Here is a 21,706-nt window from a genome sequence, read left to right on the forward strand (position 1 = left end):
ACTGAACGTAATGTTGAATTATGTATAGTGTAACTCTAGATAATGAAAATAAAACAGTACAAGAATGTTAGCTCATATAACTGCTGTAGTATATTGCATCTTCATCAGTAAATACTCACATGTAGAACAATAAAGTAATTAGAGAGTAAAGAGAAAGAAAAATATATTAAATAAAGTACAACATACCAGTCAATGTTACAAAGATATAGTTAGGTTTTCAAGTTAAATTTTAACATTGCTAAATTTGGAATAACGATATATTATGTCTTTAGTTGCTGTTCACAGGAATAATATGAAACTTTAATTATGTTCACGAATTCAATAAAACTTGCATGTACCGGTACAGTTGCTTAATATAAAAAACATTATAAAGTTTTAAAATATATACAATTTAACCCAATGGTCCTCTTGCTACAGATGTACATTATAATTACTGTACTGACATAATATGGATTCACTGCTATGCGCTCATTCTTGTAAAATCAAAAACATAGGGTTTCCCATAGAAAAAATAACAATAGTGGAAAGGCTAGAACAGGGCTGTCAAATTCCCTTCTTAAATGTTCACCTTCCTTCCTGAAGTACCACTGCTTACTACTGTTGTGGCCATGATAACTAACAGAACAATAGAGTTGGAAAGGATCTTGACTGGTTGTCTGGTTACTTCTTAAAAGCCTCCAGTTATGGAGCACCACAACTTCTGAAGTAACCTCTGAAATTCCACTGGTTAAATTGTTCTTACTGTTAGGAAATGTCTCCTTAGTTCTTAGTTGCTGCTTTCCTTGATTAGTTTTCATCTATCTTTTCTTGCCTTCTCTGGTGCTTTGGAAAATAGATGACCCCACACAAATGCACACCTTTGTGGCAGCCCCTCAAATATTGGAACACTGCTATCATGTGTTCCCTTTTCACTAAACTAGGCAAACCAGATTCCTGCAACTGTTCTTTAGCTGCCAGCTCCCTAATCGGCTACTAAGCATCTAATCAGCTACTAAGGAGGTAGGTACAAATTGGAAGATAAATATGTCTGTAATGGACAACCCCATATTATAATCATACTTCAATCTGATTCCAACAATAGCATGGTGTTAATAGATAATTAGAATGATACTTATTTGCATCTTATATGGATTTATTAGAGATCTCTTGTCCTGTTGCTTGCTTTGGCTCTGATTTTGCCACATGCTTGCTGGCAATATGAACAATGAAATATGCAGTATTGTAGTGTCTTTATACACTGTTTTCCTGATTAGTGTTATGGTTAATGTTGATGGCTTATTTTAGAGTTCCTCTTAATAAAAATATAAATATCCATCTTTATCTTCATGTTGGTGACTTCAAAAGATTAGAATCATATAGCATTAAGAATTTTTAGACACGGTCGTATGTGTCAAATTCAGAAATAGCATGTTATATGCTAATAAAAAAATAAGACTTCATGTCTACTCTGAACTTACTAGTAGTACTTTTTGCTCAATAAAAAACAGTATTCTTTAATTAGGTCAACATCTAGCTTTATGTTTGAGATAGTGAAAGCATGACCTCCCAACTTAAAAAAAGTAACAGGGGAGCATGTTACTGTTTTTGATATGCTGACTTCATCCAGACCTAACAGCATTGATACTTCCCCTTTCCTCCTACCCTGAAACTCACTTGAATTGCATTATTTGCAAGTGACTATGTTTTCACTGAATTGATTATGTGCTGATTGAAGATGTTCTTCAGAGAATCTTACTCTTGATTATAACTAACATTTGCCAGATGTTGTGAAGTTAGAAAAAAAGAGTGTTGGAACCAAGTGTGTGGCATTGACACTTGGTCGACACATTTCAAACAAATTGAAATTCACCCACTTTCAGAAATTAAGTATTTTATGCTGTTAAGCATTCCATTAATACTTAGAGGATTATTCTTGGATGATTATTCTTGCTGCTCTTGTTTTGCAGCTTACAAAATACTAGGCTCTTCTCTACCTCTGTGCACTTATTAAATCAAATACTATTCATGCTTCCTTGATTTAATTCTTTGTCATTAGTCCATGAACAAAGACAAGTACACTACTTTCTTTTAAAATCAGCAAGCATAACCTCATTAGATATTTTAAAATAATGAATAATGGAATGATTTTATTCATTTTTAATTAGAATCTTATTTGTGATAATCAAAAAAGCTTCCTAAAAAGTCACTGGAGACGGACATTTATGGCTCAGTGAAAAGAAAATTCAGCAATATTTCATTTGAACTAAGTGATCAGTCCTTTTCAATTAGTCATGACAAATAAACATAAGCAAAATCAACTGGAGAGTTACCTGTTTTAAATAACATTCTACTGTTTCCTAAAATATTCAGTCTCTTTTCAAAAAATTTATAAGAAGTTATAAACAATTAAAATTTTCTATCCTTATGAACCTACTTCAGATTTGCCCCTTTATGGTTCATCCTTTTATTATTTTCTAAGAAAATATGGTCACCATACTTTAATTTATGTCCTAGAGGATGAGCATAGAAGCATAGCCATGATTTTAGCTGTGAAACTAAATAATCAATCACATAACTGTCAGTTTGACACTTAATACACTTAATACTTAATACACATTTGAGATAATCCGTTCTGAATGCACTGACAATATTGTTTCCTGTCCTTTAAATTCTGAATGAAAGTTGAAACTAATTTCCTATAAATTAATGGAACAAAGAATTCTCTTGCAAGTAAAAAAAAATGTTAGTCCATTACATACATGGACACTTCATTTTGTGTGAAAAGCACACATGTATACAAATTTGCATACACGTAGAAATCTTTGGCATCAGAATTTCCACTAATTTCCATTCTCCCCCAAACCCAAATCTATCATAGTAGATCAGGGAATCCAGTTGAACATTTTTGTACTTTAATAGACTTCAGTTTTTTTTTTTAAATATGCTCCATTTTTGGCACTGTTCATGATCCTGATGCTGTCTACCGAAATTAGGCTTCCTTCTCTTTCAAGTGAGCTTTGAAACCATGTTTTTGGTGTCTCCTCTGTGACTGTAATGGGGTACATATACACTGGTTCCAGGATCTGACAACAGGCAGGACCACACAGGTTTTTAATTTGAGTCTTACCTTTTGTGGGGCAGTGTTTAAATGAGACAAAAGCTGTTTGGGTATCAACTAGGTCTTATCAGAGCAGATGAGCCTTTTTCAATTTTGGCATTGTCGTTTGCATTCTCTGGTGTGATCAGTTTCTTCCTGATTATTTGTAACGAAACACAGATTTGCTCCGTGATGACGAACCTATGGCATGTGTGCCAGAAGTGGCATGCAGAGCCACTTCTGCTGGCATGTGAGAGGTCACTCGGAAGAGTCCCACTGCACATGCAAGCCAGCTGATTGTCGGGTATCTGCCGTGCATGTGCGGGGGGAGATGTGTACCTAAGAGACAAATATGCATGGTGTGTGTGTGGAGTCACGTGCGCATGTGCAGGGAAGCAGGGTAGTCGTGCGCACATTGCATGATGGATGCAGGCATGTGAGCACACGTGTGAGCGTGCACACACACACTTTTGGCACGTAGTGTGGAAAAGGTTAGCCATCACTGGACCAGCTTGTGCTTTTCCGTTTTCTCCTGTATACTAGTTTTGGACGCCAATTAGGAAATGCATGCCATACCCCAGATGCCGGTGGGTGGGGGGGAGATAATGATTGAAAAAGTGGAAATAAAATAGTTGAAGGCTAAAAAAGGAAAACATCTTGTAAAATTGAATACAGTAGGGTAATTGAGTATAGAAAAAAGCTTCATTGGAAAGCATTCTGAAAGAGAGTGATCAGAAGCAATTGCCACAGATGTTTATTGAGAAGACTGTTATTTCAAGGACATTTCAGTATCAATTTTCATTTCTTGCTGTTTCTTTGATGTGCATGTATGCACTAAGCAAATTTAAACTTCACACTTGTGTTTGAATTCATATTTGGTTTTGTATTTCCCATATTTTAAAGTTGTTTTGAAGAAAGTATCTGTTTTGGTATATAAATAGTGAACAAGTAAAATAAACTGACTGGATAATTTTTGCTTTTGATATTCATACTCAGAGAAAACCAATTTGAAACAACAGTAAACCTATGTAACCTTTCTAAGGCACCTGTAATAATAGACATTTCTTTTTCAAAGCTGAATATGGTTTCCTTTATTTATTTCAGCCACTTTTACTAGGTCATATCTTGATCTCATTTTAGCTGAGGTGAAATTATGTCAGAAGGTTAATTGTTAAGTGACTTAATGTGCATATTGAAATTATGCATTGAAACCATAAATCAGTCATTGGCAAGGACCAAAATGTGCAGCCAGATAACTAAAAAACTATCAGTATCTTTTCCATATGCACTACCAAAGTTCTTAAATAATTAATATTTTTGGAATATAATTCAACAACACCATGGCATTTTTAAGTCATAGTTAGACAAATAGCTAGGGAAAGACATAGAAGCCATCAGCCAGGACATTTCCAAAGCCTTTCCCACAGTTACTTACTCATATGTATATATCAGCCAAGCCATTTCAGATTCTGTATCAAAGGAAGGTCAATGATCCAGGAAGAAATTACAATAAAAAGCAAGCATAGGATCTTTAATAGATAGGCTTGTGCCAAATAATAGTGTGTTCAAGACCTGACAGTTTTATCCTGGCTACTTGCACATTTCTCAGCTTTCAGGAAAGCAATTTGCTTCTTTGTCCATAAAAGTAAAAGTAAAAAACTGAAAAAAGCTGTGTCTTAGCAAGTTGAGCCAAACCCATTTCTGTAGTGGAAGGAATCTAATTGCTGAGATTTCTGTAACCTTATTCCATTTGTTGTCAAGTCTTGTTGAAGGAAACTGGAAAAACCTTGTTTTCAGTTGAAATTTACTGCCAGGAACTCAGCATACTGAAATTGGCATGGGGTACAGCTTTGTTTGAATTATTCTATCAACCTGCTATCTGAGATGCAGAGATCAAATAAGGGTATCTGGCTTTCAATAAAAATTAAAGGAGAGAAATATTTAGTTTCATTATTCATGTAGAATGACAACACCCTATCTGGACTGCATGTTCCAGATAATTAACAGATAGAAGCAAAAAGCTAGGTTTTCTATTTCTTTTCATTTGTTTATCCAGATCTCTACAGGGCAAATTACAAATTAGAAAGGAAGGCAATGATTATGTTTATTAATAAATTTTTTCTTTAAACATACCATATTCGAGACACCATAATGGGCGGGATCATAAGTTCGTTGAGCCAAAAATAAACAAATCATATTATGGTTAAACTCTTACGTAAATTAGGTCCATATGTACAATCAACTATATGCTTTGCATACTTGAAATGCTTGGGATCAAGGAAGAAAAGGTGTTTATGAGAGCTCCCCTGATCTATCTATCTTATTTTTACTTGTTCCAGTAGCCTGGGAATTTTCTGAATTTCTGTCAACTATTACAAATAGTTACCATTATTGTGATAAAGGTCAATTGTGTATATACAAATCTAATACTGTAAGGATTATATGTATCACAGACACATTTTGTATTGCTCATTCTGTAAGTAAAACAGTAAGTAACTCCAGATTCCAAAGTAGTACATAAGTTTTTTTATTATTCATTGCTATGGAAATTCTTGACTTCTATTCTTATGGAAATTTAAACAACGGAGATTAGTTTTTCACATCAAAGGCAAACAAATTGCAGTCAATCGAATTTTAATTATGCAAACATCAATTATTCTTACTTTACCAATATTACTTTAATAATATTAAAATAACCATTGGAGAAATTTTTCTCTTTCTGAATAATAATGTTCCCACTTTGCTATTCTAATGCTTGTTTATAACACGGAATCCTATTAATGTTTGTTGACGTCTTCATAAATGACACTGAATTTAAAATGTGACATTGTTTTGACATAAAACAAAGAAAATACTCTATAAATCCCTAATGTGTGTGAGTCATAACACTGGAAGATTTAAATCGATTATCTTCAATTTTAGATAGTACATAAAAAACTTGAATTGTCTATGGTTTACTTATTTATGTTAAACTGAAATCATATCTATCTTCAAATAAGCCCCATTTAATTCAACAAGACTTATATGCCAGTGGAAGTTTGTAGAATTGTGCTGTACGTTTCTTAAGGCTACTTAAATGCTCCTGAATATGAACCAATTTTGAAGAGTTTATTCTCGATGAAAATAAGTCAGTGGAGGTCACAAAGAGTTTCACATGGTCCTCCAGCATTCGGTTTTTCTACTTAATCTGAATCAAGTCAATATTTAAGAAGTAAGAAGTTCTTTTTTTAATGCTTCTTTTATAACATTTTAATTTGTGCTAATATATGTATGCTAAGAATATTACAATTTATTTTGGAAATTAAATTTTCCTCAAGGTTTGGATTATTGCTCTTCTTACCATGTTAACAAGTGTGTTTTCTCTCTTGGTTATGGAATGGAAACTGTCAGGAAAAGTTGAAACAGAAAATGTTATCCTGTTAGTTCAATATAATTTCTTAGAATTGTATTTAAGAGAAACTGAAATATAATCTTTCTTGTTTCTTCTAAAATAAAAAAGATGGTGCTGGTGAATTTCTGCTCCATGATAATTTATCATTAACTTACAAGATGTTGAACTTTCCATCCACTCTTTGTGTCTTTTCACATCTACATGAAATTACATTTTTTTCTGGTGTTTTTTCATCATTGTTGACTCCTGGCATTTGCCTGGTGTAATTCCCTACAGGGTTTTTTGGCAAAGTTTTGGAGAGACTTGTCATTGATATCCATCCATAATCAATGATTATGAAAAGTACTGAAATTGGATCTTAGCTGCTCCTAGCATTGCACATTTCTGGACAGAGAACTCTAATGTTGCACCTGGAATCTGTTGGGGCCACTCTCCCACCTTAGGAATCTCAGTAATTGTGAGGAACTTCTGGCTCTTCACTTTGGCAGCCTCATGCCCTCCTTTGTCCAACTCATTATATCAGCAGGATATCTGATGACTGGCAGTGCATATGTGGTAATTGTGTGACTCTCCTTATTGAGCTAGCTCTTCAGGATCTGTCCTATCCTTTGGAGGTACTTGGATATTGCTGTCTTCCTTGCATATTATTTTCATGTGATTGTAGAATACCAAGATACTTGTAGCCAGTCTATATGTCTGTTATGTGACTCACTGGTAGTTCCACCACATCAGATTGAACTATCTTCACACACTTCTCCCAATCTGAACAACATCCCTGTAGATCCATGTCAGGTGAATCAGTGAGTCATTGTCTTTTTAATTCTTAACATACAGCTTGATGTCATCTATGCAAAGAAACTGATCAATGGTTATTCGATTCTTAGCTTATATCTGTATCCAGTTCTTATGATTAACTGGCTGAGTGGGTTCAAGACTATGCAGAACAGGCGGAACAGCAGCAAGATCAGCATCACTTTGGTATATGCCTCATTTGATGGCCACTTGTGCAAGTTAACTTTAGTTGATTTTCAGTGTTGCTTTCCAATCTCATTGAGTTCTTGAGGAAGGTCCTTATGTCCTGTTTGTATAGTGCAAGGCATTCACACATCATGAGCTTGTGGCATTGAGTCATGGCTTTCCTATAATCAATTCAGGTTGTGCCCATATTGGTCTGTCTAGACTTTTGGGGCAAATCTTATATCTATGAGCAACAAGTGATTTGAGACTTGATGTTGTTCCCAGTGCCCTTCTAAGCATGCTTTTGTACTGGTCCATCCTGTAGCTTGGTGATTATGTTGCCTGATAGGACTTTCCAAGTTTTGAAGAGGCAGGTAATCATCACTTGAGACTTTCAAGAAGAGATTGGACTGCCATTTGTCAGAAATGATGTAGAGTCTCCAGCTTGGGCAAGGGGTTGGACTAGATGACCTACAAGGTCCCTTCCAACTCTGATTATCTGTTATCTGTTATACTTAGTATTAAAATAATAAATAAATATGACAAAAATAGAATATCACATATTGATATATTCATAAGTACTCAGAAGTATTTTCTAATTGTCAGAATGTATTTTACAATCTTAGGATAAAGTTGTTCTGTAGGAGATGACTAGGCAAAGCCCAAAGGCAAGGTCAAATGCATCATCAGTTTGGAATCATTATGCAGCTACAAGGACCTAACTCCAGCCACATGTGAATTCCATCAACTCTTATCTAGTGCCAATTTGCCTTGTCCATTAATAGATTAGGTTTTTATGTATAGGTAGCATGTAACTAATTTTAGTGCTTTGAATTCAGCTCCTACTCCTGGTGCCTGGCATTTCTACTTATCAAAACAAAATGCAAAACACTCTGCCTAGTTTTCTAAGAAATAAAATGGTAAAGATGAAATCATCATAGTTATTGTATTACCTTAATATTAATTACAGTATAAATCAACAATGAATGATACACACTTTGTATGTGATAAACCATACTATCACAGAGTAGCTATACCATGTACATTTTTATATATTTATTTACAAGGACTATAAGTCACTTCAATCAGGTTCAACTCTAAACAAGAAACTACTTTGTGATTTGATTAAAATTAGCAAGTCAGTGGAATAGCAGGCAATAAAATTGCAAATCATGGTCCTGTGATATCTCACTTAATACCATAGCTTATTTGGTTAACCATGGTGGAAGTGAGGTCATAAGTTCATTGCATCATGTGATGTTAATGATCATATTGCTTAGCGACAGAGTTGCTGATCACAACTGTGATCGTTAAGTGATACTTGTAGTATCTAAACCTTATATTATTTTACATGATGAAGGCAGATGAATATTTAATAAGCCAGAGACTAAACATTCAACCTAAAATAAGTGAATATTGTTGAAGTGTTGAATTTAGCAGATTGATTTATACATTTCAAGTTCATAAACAATAAAAATATTTAAAATGGAATATTTAGTAATTCTACATTTTTCTTAATATTGATCAACATTATATCGTAACTTCATCATAATTTTTCTTTATATTAATTTAAATGTTACTATTCCCCTTATTAGATTATAATTCTTACATTAATCTATCCATGTTTTTATGCAACTAAATCAAATCCTTTGTCATCTTTTTTCAAGGGCTGAAGTCAAGTGACCCAACCATGACCGGCAAAACACAGACCAGTAATGTCACCAATAAGAATGATCCCAAATCCATCAACTCGAGAGTCTTCATTGGTAATCTTAATACGGCCATTGTCAAAAAAGGAGACATAGAAGCAATCTTTGCAAAGTATGGAAGAATAGTTGGCTGTTCAGTGCACAAAGGTTATGCATTTGTACAATACATGAGTGAGAGGCACGCAAGAGCTGCTGTGGCAGGGGAAAATGCCAGGATCATTGCAGGACAACCATTGGGTGAGTGTCTGCATGGTCCCTCATATTCATTTTATTAATTTTTTTACCTGTTTAGTTTCTAGATTCGTTTCTTTTATATCCAACCTGAATCCACATGAATTCAATTAACTGTATTTTGTAGGCATTCTAGTAGTGAGCAAAAGTCACAGTGCGCTTAGTATTCTTTACATGATCAAGGAAGTTTAGGACTACATAGATATGTGCATATAACTCTTATGAAAGAACACAATGTCCACTTTCAACTGTGGGTATTTCTTAGGCCCATATATCCAAAGGTCGGCCCTTCAGCATGAATTATGACCTTGTCTAAATGTATCATACTTAACATGAACCAATGTTTATGATTTGGACAGCAAGCATAACTGCTGTAGTCAGAATGAAAACTTCAATACCCCTTATGTCTATAAAAAAAGAAAAGTGTGAGTCGAATGTTTTCTGTGTTTGATTCATGAAATTCTAAATGATGGCATTGTGAAAGCATGGAGCTCTTTTGGCCTTTAAGATACATAGCTACTCCTCGACTTACAATCACAATTGACCCCCAAATTTCTGCTAAGTGAAAGGTTTATTAAGTGAGTTTTGCCCCATTTTACAATCTTTTTTGCTATTGTTGTTAAATGAAACTGCAGTTGTTAAATTAGTAACATGGTTGTTAAGTGAATCTGGCTTTCCCATCGACTTTGCTTGTCAGAAGGTTGCAAAATGTGATCACATGACCCCAGGACACTGGAACCATCATAAAGATGAATCAGTGGGAAAAACAATCATAAGTCATTTTTTTCAGTGCTGTTGTAACTTCAAATGGTCACTAAATAAACGGTTGTAAGTTGAGAACTGCCTGTAGTTAAATTATAGTGCTTAGTATGTGCAGATAGGAGCTTCTTGTTAATTATAGACAAATTTGGTTTTTGACAGCTGCACCAGTAGACTGGAGGTCATACTCATTATGCACTTTCCTAGCATAAGTTCCTGATACAATTTTCATCTTAAATTTAAGGAGATATTTAGTAGCTAGCAAATAATATATAAGGTATGGTATAATTATGGAAAATGAAATAAGGTCAGCAATAGGTTGATTCAAGAAAAGCTTTATCCAGTCTGCTGCCCTGCAGAAGTTATTGAGGAAGTTTGAAGTACTGCAATCATTAGTGATTTGGTATACTGCACAGTAACCATCATTTTTATGGAATGACTATTATATAGAAGCTAATAAGGTATGTTTTTTTATTTGTCTTTTGATGTATAGAAACTTGTTTGGAGTAATCTTTAAAATAAATGGGAGAAAAACACAAGCCAGCATAGTTCAATGAGATTTTCAGGAAAAAGATTATGAACATGCACTAGACATTCTCCTGTAAAAATTTACTGCCACCTTAAGCCATTTGTTCTATGCTGCTCTGCTATACATACATAAACACACATTCATATATCTCTATTCCGCTTCAAAAGACTCAGGGTGGTTTATTAAAAATATAAGCCATAAATAACAAGCATCACTTTCAGGAAGAAAACATTTTAACAGTAGCCCAAGTCTACCATCTGCACCAAAGGTTTATTAAAACAGAAAAAGGTTTCAACAACTTACAAAATTTCTAGCAATTATTCTGAAGATAAAATTTTCAGGATAATTTTATCATACACAATAAAATATTTGAAAATATTCTATAGGATTCAGTCCAGAGATTTTTGCCAAATCAAATTTCAGTGGCATGTTTCTAATTAATTGTTCTTATTCAAAATCCTGATTTTTTTACTCTGTTTTTCTGAAATTTCCCCATATTCTCTTTTTTCTTTCCTTTCCTCGCTGGTTCCTCGCCTCAGAATATGCATTTATTTCCATGATATGTCTATATTTGCTGTCTTTCATTAAAATTATTGGACAATTGCTCTTTGGGTGCATTAATACACTTTTGTCTGAATAGTTTTTAATAGGAGTTTAGGTAATTAGCTAATGTTATTTAGTTACTTTATTTAATAACAAAAGAACAAGATGGATGGAGTCAATTCATCTATATCCTGGAATTAAACATACTTGTGTTTATGTTCATTTTTAAGTAAACAAAACAAACATTCAAACAAGATTTGATCAACCTCTTGAGCTGAACAACTATTAGATTTTTGTAAGCAAAAAATCTTTCCTTCCTTCCTTCCTTCCTTCCTTCCTTCCTTCCTTCCTTCCTTCCTTCCTTCCTTCCTTCCTTCCTTCCTTTGTGAGGAACTAATATGGCATAATGATTAAAGTGTTGGATTATTTTTGGCAAGAAGACTCATGTTCTAATCTACCTAGGGCCACTGACTATAAACAGTATTTTCTATTTCTAATCTACTCTTGGCCATGGAAGTTGACTAGATAACTTGAGGCTAGCCATACTTTCAGCCCTAATCAACCTCACAGGATAATGTCGTGCAGAAAAATAAGAGGGAGGAGTAACTATGCTGCCTTGAGTTCCTGAATGAAAGCAAGCTATAACTCCAATTAAAAATAAAATGAACATATATATTCATAATAATTTCTAGAAGAATCAATTGGTTAAACAAAGATTAAGAAATCTCACACAAAGAGTGTGTGTTTAGTGGGTATAACAAAAGACTAAATACAGCTTCTTTGATAAGTAAATTTTCATTCTATGTAGTCCCTGTAAATATTATTAAAAGCTTACCTCTCTTCAGATATAAATTAGACACTGTCTCCACATAGAAAATGCACAGATTTCCTGGCACAGAGCAACAATAGCTCGAAGTAAACTAGTGGACACAGATAATTATTTTGGACAACATGCTCGCTTACTTGTCTTTGAAAGTAGTGTAGCCCTCCAGGGAGTTTTTAAATCACAGCAACTCTAAAAACAATACAACATATGGTATAGGTAATAAATAACATCTTTATCAAAACAGGCTGTTTATATATCTATGTTGTATATTAGATTGATGTAGCAATTGGCAATAGAATCATTTTCCCCCTTTTTCATCACATATGCCTTGGTCATCAAATCTCTTTGAGTTTCACTGCTTGTCGTGACTTATAGATATATAACATTTCAACTTTCAGAGCTTGTAAACTTCAGGGCGAATGAATTAATCACAACAAATGCAGTCTTCTAGACTATGAATGATGTTACCTTTTATGGCTACTCTTTCTGATTTCTAAAAGATAAACCTTTAATATAAAACAGTTTCCATTCCATCAAGAGGGCCAAGTATTTATATTTTATTTTTTAGATTATGCAGAACATTGTTACAAAATCTGAGAAAAACAATCCTAGATGTTTTATGCTTTTTACAAAATTGAGACATTATAGCCATTGATTATTCATTCAGTAGTTTGTTGATTTATTTGCCAGCATCAAAATTCTACCTACCTCTAGAAATTCTGGTCCTGTAACATCCAAATAAAACTGATTAAAAAGCTGCACCATCATAAAATAAATATAAAGAAAGAATGACTGTATATATAATTCATTGCAACTCCAATGTTCCAAATAGTCCCTCAAAAGATCCAAAATTTCATTGTTCAATGAAAAGGTAGGACTGTAGAAAAATATTCTACAGTGGTGGGGTAACCTTGAAAAGACCTCCTTTTGAGTTCACCCCCTTCTCAGTTTATCAAGTGGGAAAATGTATGATTAATTGAATGCAATGCAATGGCAAGATTCTCTATGGAAGAGATGATTTTATACGTATCCTGAACCAAAGCCATGTTGATTGAATTTCACTGAAAATAAAAGTATAGTTCCAATAATATTTTTATAGCAGTCCTCACCCATCAGGATATGAGTAAGTGCATTTTTAATCAAATGAAGTTCTCAGGTAGTCTTCAAGGGCAGCTCCAAATATAACATGTTACAGTAGTCTAGCTTCAAAATAATAAAGGCAGTGACTTCCACTAAAAAAAATGTTGCTATTGGTGCATCAATTAAAACTTGGCAAAATCTTCATAGCAATGGTTCCTATTTGCTTCTGTAGCAGGAAACATTAAACTAGGAGAGCCAATCTTGGACTTCTTTTTAGAAGTACAACTCTGTCCAGAATGCAGAGTACATAGAGACTGCTAATTTGAGGATAAAAAACACACTGTCTTACTGGGACTCAGTTCAGCCATTTCATTTATATCTTTACAACATCCTGGCAGCAGTTCATATTGGACGTGGTGGCCATATTTTGTTGTTCTGACATGTTCTCCTTGCACTCCTTTAATTTAAATGTCTACTTTCTTGGGTCATGCTACTATATCACTATATCTCAGAAAAAGGTCTTATAAGGAGGGCTAACAATGAGAACAAGGTTCTCTTTTAAATCCAAATCCCGTTTGCCCATTTTGAATCTGAATGCAGCCTCCATCTACTCTTGAGATCTACCCCATTTATAGTAATTAATCATAATGTTTCCTATATAGATGCTAGTATCACCACATTTACAATATGACACCATATCCTACTTTTTACCTTCAGTTCTGCTTTGGAATTATTAGAGTTGTGTTTTCTTACCTGGAGTTTTATTTTCTCTATTTACTTCACAGTGCATCTTAGCCAGTGCTTAGGGTAGAAATTATGGATGATCTAAAACTGAGAGCCAGTATAATCCCACAGTCTGTATGGAATGTATTACATTAGGTAAGTCCCCTATATATGTAGCTAATCATTCAAACATTGCTGCTTAGTAAAATCTTTTAAAATAGTTAGTAAAATCTTTTAAAATAGTTGGTAAAATCTTTTAGAATAGTTTGCCCTAAGTAAAAATAAATTTAGTTTCCATTTTGAAGTGGTTTACTCTTTATCCTCTGACAAACATTTCTTATTCTAGCAAAGAGAGGTGTGTAGATTTAAGCCTACTTTGAAGCTTACCATCTGTTCTACTTTCCTTCAAGCCTCATTAATTGGCCTTGGGCTTATCACAGAAAAATATTTCTGATCCAGCTGCATCAAAAGAATATTGGTGTAGATTTCATCTGCTTATATTTTGGTCTTCAGAATATTATTTAAATTGCCTGCCATTTGCAAGGAGGGGATATCCAAGATATCACACAATTGTCTTACAGCTTCGGTAAAGAGTTGGAGAAGGAAATTTTATGGTTAAGTAATCTTTTTAAATCCCTGTATTGATTAATGGTTACGTACATATTATTTTAGTAAAACATTTGATATTTAATCAAATGTTAAAAATAAAACAGCAAAAATTCAGCAAAACAAAACAGAAAAAAAAAAACCTGAAATATTGAATGATGAAGTGAATACCTGTGCAGTAGCTCAGAGGATCTCAACATCGGGGCCATGGTCTATTCACGACTGGGCCATGTGAGTGGTGGGCTGGCGTGTATATGCAGCTCAATTCACATGAGCAGTGGGCCAGCACACGCACAGCCTGACACATGTGAGCAGCAGGCTGGTGCAAGTGGCAAGCAGTACACACACACATGGGAGTGCAGCTCAACTAGTCGAACTGTGTGTGTATGACAGTGTGTGCTGCCTGACTGCTTGTGCAAGTTGAGCTGCGCATGCACACCAGCCCATTACTCACGCGGCATGGTTCCCCTCTTTCCCCCCAGCTGGGCCGCCAAGCTGCAAAAGGTTGGGCACTGCTGCAGTAGCTCTAAAAACATCTCTTTCTATCCCTGTCCTTTCAGCTTAATTCTCCATCTCTGAAAATAGGCCTTGAGAAAGTAGAGCTATAACTAAGTTAGGTGACTATGTTGCAAGAAGTGCAAAGGGAATTTCTGGAAAGTTTAATTGACTTTTTTAAAAAATTATCCTTAATTTGTATGCTACACCAGCCTTGAGCAGATCTGTTTCCTATTGAGAAGAAACGTTGCATAAATCATGGCAATAATTTGGATGAATATTTATTTATTTCCAGGATTTATATCCTACTGTTGTAACTGCTCTGTTCAGGGGTATCTGCACAAGTCAAGATGGCAGACATAAAGGTGCAATCAGAACATTAACATGGCTTGCACTTTAAAAACTGGCCAGTGTTTGATCACAAAGCCATAGTCCCCTTGTTGACTTTTTGATCTCCTTCTGCAAACAACTCTGACTCAATATAAACCACATGGTCAACATTGTACCAAAATCTTATTTAGTGTGCAGTGTTTTCAGGGCAAACAGTTGATGTGGAACATGTTTCCCGAGATTATGAGTTTTAAAAGCCACAGCTCTTCTTTTTTAAAAACAAAAATAAGCTTAGACTATAATATAAAAGATAAATAATGATATCGTATTATAAAAGATTTAAAGATTTCTCCAATCCAGTTATGACCAACTCGAGTGGGTGGTGCTCCTCTCTGATTCTCAGTCGAGGGAGCTTGCATTGCCTGCGAGATATTTCCAACATCAGGTGGCCAGCATGAAAATATGGAACACAGTAACCTTTCCTGCTGAAGCAGTACCTATTCATCTACTAGCAGTTGCATGCTTTTGAACTGCTGGATTGGCATATAAGCATTCAAATAAACAATGGGGAAAAAGAAAGGTTAAATAGTATTCAAATATTGAATTATAAATGGTGAAATATGGATTAATTTATTACTGTTTTCATATTACTGAAAGAAAAACAGGGCAAAATCAGGCCTTTTATTTAACTTCATATTTTAATGTTTCCCTTTTAAAATCAAAAGGTTTATTTGAATTTACTTGAGCATATGCTTTGTCAAAACTGGATGAAGTACAAGCTATTTTGAGAACTTATTACTGATAGACACGACTTGCGAAAACGTAACTCCGACATAATTTTATTCAGGTAAACATCCCATTGACGTCAATAAGACTTTCACAGATAGATTAAAGTACTGGCTTCAACTGACTGTTTAGCTCTTGATCTGACATTTTATATTTGTATTCCTTCCCACTGTGTGCAATTTCAGAGGGAACAAGCATGAAATTACAATAAAAAAATGATGCTGCATTTTCCTAAACTTCGGCACTGCTCCAATTAATTGAATATGAGTTATAACAGAAATAGACTCTTCAATTTAAGCTCTGCGCTAAGTATAGCTTCTCCATGAATGTGATTTCCAAGTCTTCTTCCAACAGAGTCATTAATTTAGTTAATGCTCTGGCATTATGAAGCCATATTCCTCTTCTGATATGCTTTCGGTACAGAGTTTCATTACTGTCTTTCATTTGGTGTTGTAATGATGGCAGAGAACATGGAGGCTTCTGGATAAAAGTTTAATTAACTTTCATCCCCATGTGTCAAAACTAAAACCAAAAACTTTTAAGTCAACATATATGTACAGTATATTATATCATATTTGGTTTGTCAAAGACTTTAGAAATTTGAAAGTAACCAATCTGGATCATTCTAAAAACTGGCTACGAATTATTGTTGTACAAATTATTGTTGTGCCTTCTAAAGAATTATTAGTTTTGCTTATTGGTCTATAATGTTGAATTAAATGACAATATAATACTATATCACTTTTTATGTCTAAAAGCAAGAAAACAGTAGAAGTAAAAATGGTAGAAAAGAATCAATAAAGATACCACAGACTGAAAATCATTTGGGGTAACTATTCTAGTATTTGCAGTGATAATAATAAACTGAATAGAAAAAAATCTACTCCAGACAAGATTCATAATCAATAACTGTGCCAGCTGCACCCAAACCAGGATTGGGAGCCACTGCTCCTGCTCATTGATGCTCTGGTCATCCCCTGCTTGGACTATTGAGTCTCTCTAGATGGGGCTGTCCTTGAAAAGTATTCAGACATTCCAGCTGTTGCAGAAATCAATGGTTCATGTAGTTTGAGGCATATAACAGCACTGCCATGTAATACACATTGGTTCCCATAGGTTTCTAGGTATTTGTCACTTTAAAATGTACATGGCATGAGACCAAACTATGTGAGACCATTTAAAGCAGAATGGGCATCATTTGGGTCCCCTCCATTAAACAGTGTCACTTAGTGGACCCTAGGAAGCATGCCTTCTCTGTTATGATGCTTGGCCTTTGGATTAGCCTCTTCCAGAGATACAGATGGCCCACATTGTGTTTGCTTTTAGAAGGCTATGAAGACCTGATTCTTCCCCCAAGTGTTAGACTAGGATGTTAACTTATTGCAGCACTTGTGTGTATGTAAGCTGTATAGGAATGATCTTTTTTACAAGATGTTGATTTGGGGTTCATTTCTACAGGTAGTCTTTAACTTACTACCACAATGAAGCCCAAAATTTATATTGTGACCTTTCTTGCCACAGTTCTTGTGGATCACTGAAGTTGATAATTTAGTAATCCGGTTGATAAGTGAATCTGGCTTCCCCATTGGCTTTGCTTGCCAGAAGGTCACAAAAGGATCCTGGGACACTGAATTGTCATAAATATGAACCAGTTGCCAAGCATCAGATTTTGATTACATGATTATGGGGATGTTGCAAATGTGAAAAACAGTCATAAGTCACATTTTTCAGTACCATTGTAACACTGAATGGTCACTAAATGAACTGTTGTAAGTTGAGGACTACCTTTATTTTTAATGATTAATTTTGTTCGAATATAATGTCTTCTAAAATGCCCCTGTGTTTTAGTTCCCTTATACCAGAGAAAGGCATGCCATCCCAACAGCAAGTCCTGGCCTTCTAAAGTCAATAATCTACTGTTCCTTAATGTTATCCATCCCTTTACCCACATCAAACTTGATGCCTGGCAATATAGCTCCCAACTGGGCAAGGCAAACCCTCGTCTTATTCTTGCATCTTGTAACAGTTTTAATTTTATTCTTGCTTTTTTACCCTGCCAAATATATTTCAACACAATTCTATTTAAATCTTCAAAAAACTCTTTCCCTGGTCAAATAGGAATTGTCTGGAATAAATATAAAACTGTAGGCAATGTATTCATCTTAATTGTAGATATTCTCCCAATCAATGATAGTTGCAGTTTTCCCCATTTTATCAAATCTGTCGCAATCTGTTGTTTGAGTTTGACATAGTGATCTTCCTTCAGTGTACTACATCTTGGTGTAATATGTATCCCTAAATATTTAACCTTGTTCGTGACCTGTATTTTTAAATTTTCTTCCAACTCTTTCTTTCATCTTGCTAACATATTCTTTGTTAATATCTTTGTTTTGTCTTTATTTATTCTCAAACCTGCTACTTTTCCATATTGTTCTATTTTTTCTATGAATTTGGGCGCTGTTTCCAATGGTCTTCTAATATAAATACCAAGTCGTCTGCAAAAGCTTGCAATTTATATTCCTTTTTAATTTTCATTCCTTTTATTTCTCTTTTCTAATATTCCTGTTCAACACTTCCAATGTTCACACAAACAGCAGAGGCGACAATGGACAGCCTGCCTTGTCCCTTTTCTTATATCTATGGATTCTGTTAATTTTCTATTCACCATCAGCTTTGCAGTTTGTTCATGTTATATTGTTTCGACGGCTTGGATAAATTTTTTACCAAGGCCCATTTATGTCAATTGCAGTAAAATAAATCGCCAACTCACATTGTCAAAGGCTTTTTGTGCATCTAGAAACATCAAGGCCATTTGCTGCTCAGGGTGTGCTTCATAATATTTAAGAGTATCCAAAATAATTCTCACATTGTCTTTGATTTGTCTCTTTGGCAGAAATCCATTTTGATCAGCATGAATAAAATTATTGAAGTATCTTTTTAGTCTTTCTGCCAAAATTGAAGCAAATATTTTATAGTCTGAGTTCAATAGAGATATAGGTCTATAATTTTTAACTTGCTGCAGGTCTGTACCTTCCTTCTGTATAAGTGTAATGTATGCTTCTGACCATGTTTTTGGTATCTTTTCTTCAACATAACTTCATTCATAACTTCTAAAAGATGAAGATTCAGTATTTTCTGAAAAGTCTTGTAAAATTCTGCTGACAAACCATCTGGACCTGGTGCTTTCCCAACATTCTGTTTTTTTAAGGCTTCTGTTAATTCCATCATTGTTATATTTCCTTCTAACATTGTTTCAACATTTTTAGGTATCTGAGGTAGGTTCACTTTCTGTAGATATTGCTTAATTTTTTCTTCTTGAATATTTTCTTGAAAGTACAGTTTTTCATAGTAGTCTTGTGTAATTTTTTTCTTCTCCTCACTTCCATAGCAAACCTGTCCTTCTTTATTTATTAATTGACTAATCCTTCTTGCTTCTCTTTCCTTTCTCAGTTTATAAGCTAGCCATCTGCCTGGTTTGTTTGCATCTTCAAAGTAATTCTGTTTGGCATTTTTAATTTTTGTGCTAATTCTTCTTTTTCCATTAGTTCCATTTTATGTTTAATTATATCAATTTTATTTTTAATCTTTTTTTATGGGGACTTCTTAAATCTTTTTCCAATCTGTTATAGTCATCCTCTAATGTCTTAAATGTCTTTTTCTGTTTTCTGTTTCTTCTCCTAGTATAATCTATTATCAATCCTCTTGTGTAGGCCTTCATCGTGTCCCAGAGATTCTGTAAAGATGTATCCTCTTTTCTATTTTCTTTGAAGAAGAAAACAAGTTATTTCTCTATTTTCTATTTAAAGTCTTTTTCTTTTAATATCATATTATTTAAAGTCCATCTAGATCTCCTCTTGTATCCTTTCCAAATAACTGACACCGGATTATGATCTGCTCAAGTGCAGTATGCGGGTGGGTGCAGCTGTGGCTCTCCAAGGCACGTGGCTCGGTTTGGTTCAGCTCTACATGGCCAGCCCAGACCTAGACCTAGCCTCTCTCTGCAGCCCAGTTCTTCCAACCAAGCCCTGAGCTTGCTTGCTTGTTTTCCAAGCAATTGCTCCCTCCACCTCCCCTCCACTGCTTTGGGCTGCTTCTGCATGCCTTCCTCCTCCCAGGCGGAGCGTGAAGATGGGCAGAGTGCTTCCCTGAAGCTGGGGGTCTCTCAGTGTGTGCAGAGCACCTCCCCTTGCTTGGCCCAATGGAAGTGGACCTTGGATCACAGCAGAGGATGAAGTTGGCCGCATTGCTGCCTCAGGGAGGTTGGCATTGCAAAATTGGATGCCAAAGAAAGAACTGGGGCAGGGGGCTGGAGAAGGGGCAGCAGGGCCAGCTGCATTAAGGAGCAGGAAGATCTTAGCCATGGTTTATTGACTAAGCCGGAATCAAACAGCATGCTAAATGCTAACCAGAATGGCTTTGTTGATATATTCAGACTGTGTTTCTCAACCTTGGCAACTTGTGTGGACTTCAATTCCCACTCTGGCTTTGTTCTACTTTCCCAAAGTGCCGCTGCTGTTGCATTCTTTCTGTCTGTCTGTCCATCCATCCATCCATTCAAAAGGTCTGCCTGTCTGTCTGCCTGCCTTCCTGCCTACCTATCTACCTGCCTGCCCATCTGCCGTCTCTGTCTACCTATCTACCAATATAGATCTATCTATCTATCTATCTGTCTGTCTTTCCCTGCCTGCCTGCCTGCCTGCCTGCCTGCCTGCCTGCCTATCTATCTATCTATCTATCTATCTATCTATCCATCCATCCATCCATCCATCCATCCATCCATCCATCCATCCATCCAAAAGGTCTGGTCTGTACTGTCTGCCTATCTACCAATATAGATCATCATCTAATTACCTACCTACCTGTCCAACATTCATCCAAACTTGCCTGCCTGCCTGCCTGTCTGCCTATCTATCTACCAATATAGATCTATCTATCTAATTACCTACCTCCACCTGTCCATCCATCCATCCAAAAGGTCTGTCTGTCTGCCTGCCCTACTACCTGCCTGCCTGCCTGTCCTACCTCATCCTGCCTGCCTGCCTGCCTGCCTGCCTGCCTGCCTGCGCCTCTATCCACCATCTATCTATCTATCTATCTATCTATCTATCTATCTACCTACCTATCTGTCTCTCTCTATCTCTGTCTCTCCTTCTCTCTATCCATCCATCCAGACTCCATGTTCGAAGCACCAGCCCCACAGGCACATTGGGAAAGTAGAGCAAAGCCAGCCTGGGACTGAGGGATAGAAGAAATATCTTTGGCTTCTATTAAAGGTTTTGTAGATGAAACATGGTCAAGACTATCAGAAAGTTCTAACATTTTGTTGAGGCTTTAAACAGGATCCATTGGACCAGATCTCCATCCTAAAAATTACTTTTCCCCAATGTATTACAGTGCCAATTCTGAAGAAAGCAAAACCAAAATGTACTGCTAAATTACAAGGAGAACATACACATACACACACTCCCTTCTAACCCTGCTGGAGCAGGTGATTGGACTAGAATAGATATCTCATTATCTTTCTCCTCCCTTCCTCCTTTATTTCTTTTTATTTCTGTCCCTTCCTTCCATTCCCCCCTCTTTCTTTGTCCCTTTTCCCTTTATTTTCTTCCTTCTCTCTTTTTATCCCTCTTTTCTCTCTTTCTCTTTCCCTCTCTCAGACTCA

The 21,706-nt window shown here is 35.4% G+C and overlaps 1 protein-coding gene across 9 annotated transcripts in view; it reads left to right on the forward strand.

Annotated features, from left to right (window-relative positions):
- Positions 1-21,706, forward strand: part of RALYL (RALY RNA binding protein like) — a 223,883-nt gene that overhangs the window by 96,807 nt on the left and 105,370 nt on the right. For all 9 annotated transcript variants that reach the window (XM_087931464.1, XM_087931469.1, XM_087931467.1 and 6 more), the window contains one exon: positions 9,092-9,370. In XM_087931464.1, coding sequence (XP_087787590.1) covers positions 9,092-9,370 — 279 coding nt within the window. The remainder of the gene's footprint in view (positions 1-9,091; positions 9,371-21,706) is intronic.

Source organism: Pseudonaja textilis, chromosome 3, assembly GCF_049901715.1.
Source record: "Pseudonaja textilis isolate UNSWEBS1 chromosome 3, rPseTex1.2, whole genome shotgun sequence".
NCBI classification, from domain to species: Eukaryota; Metazoa; Chordata; class Lepidosauria; order Squamata; family Elapidae; genus Pseudonaja; species Pseudonaja textilis.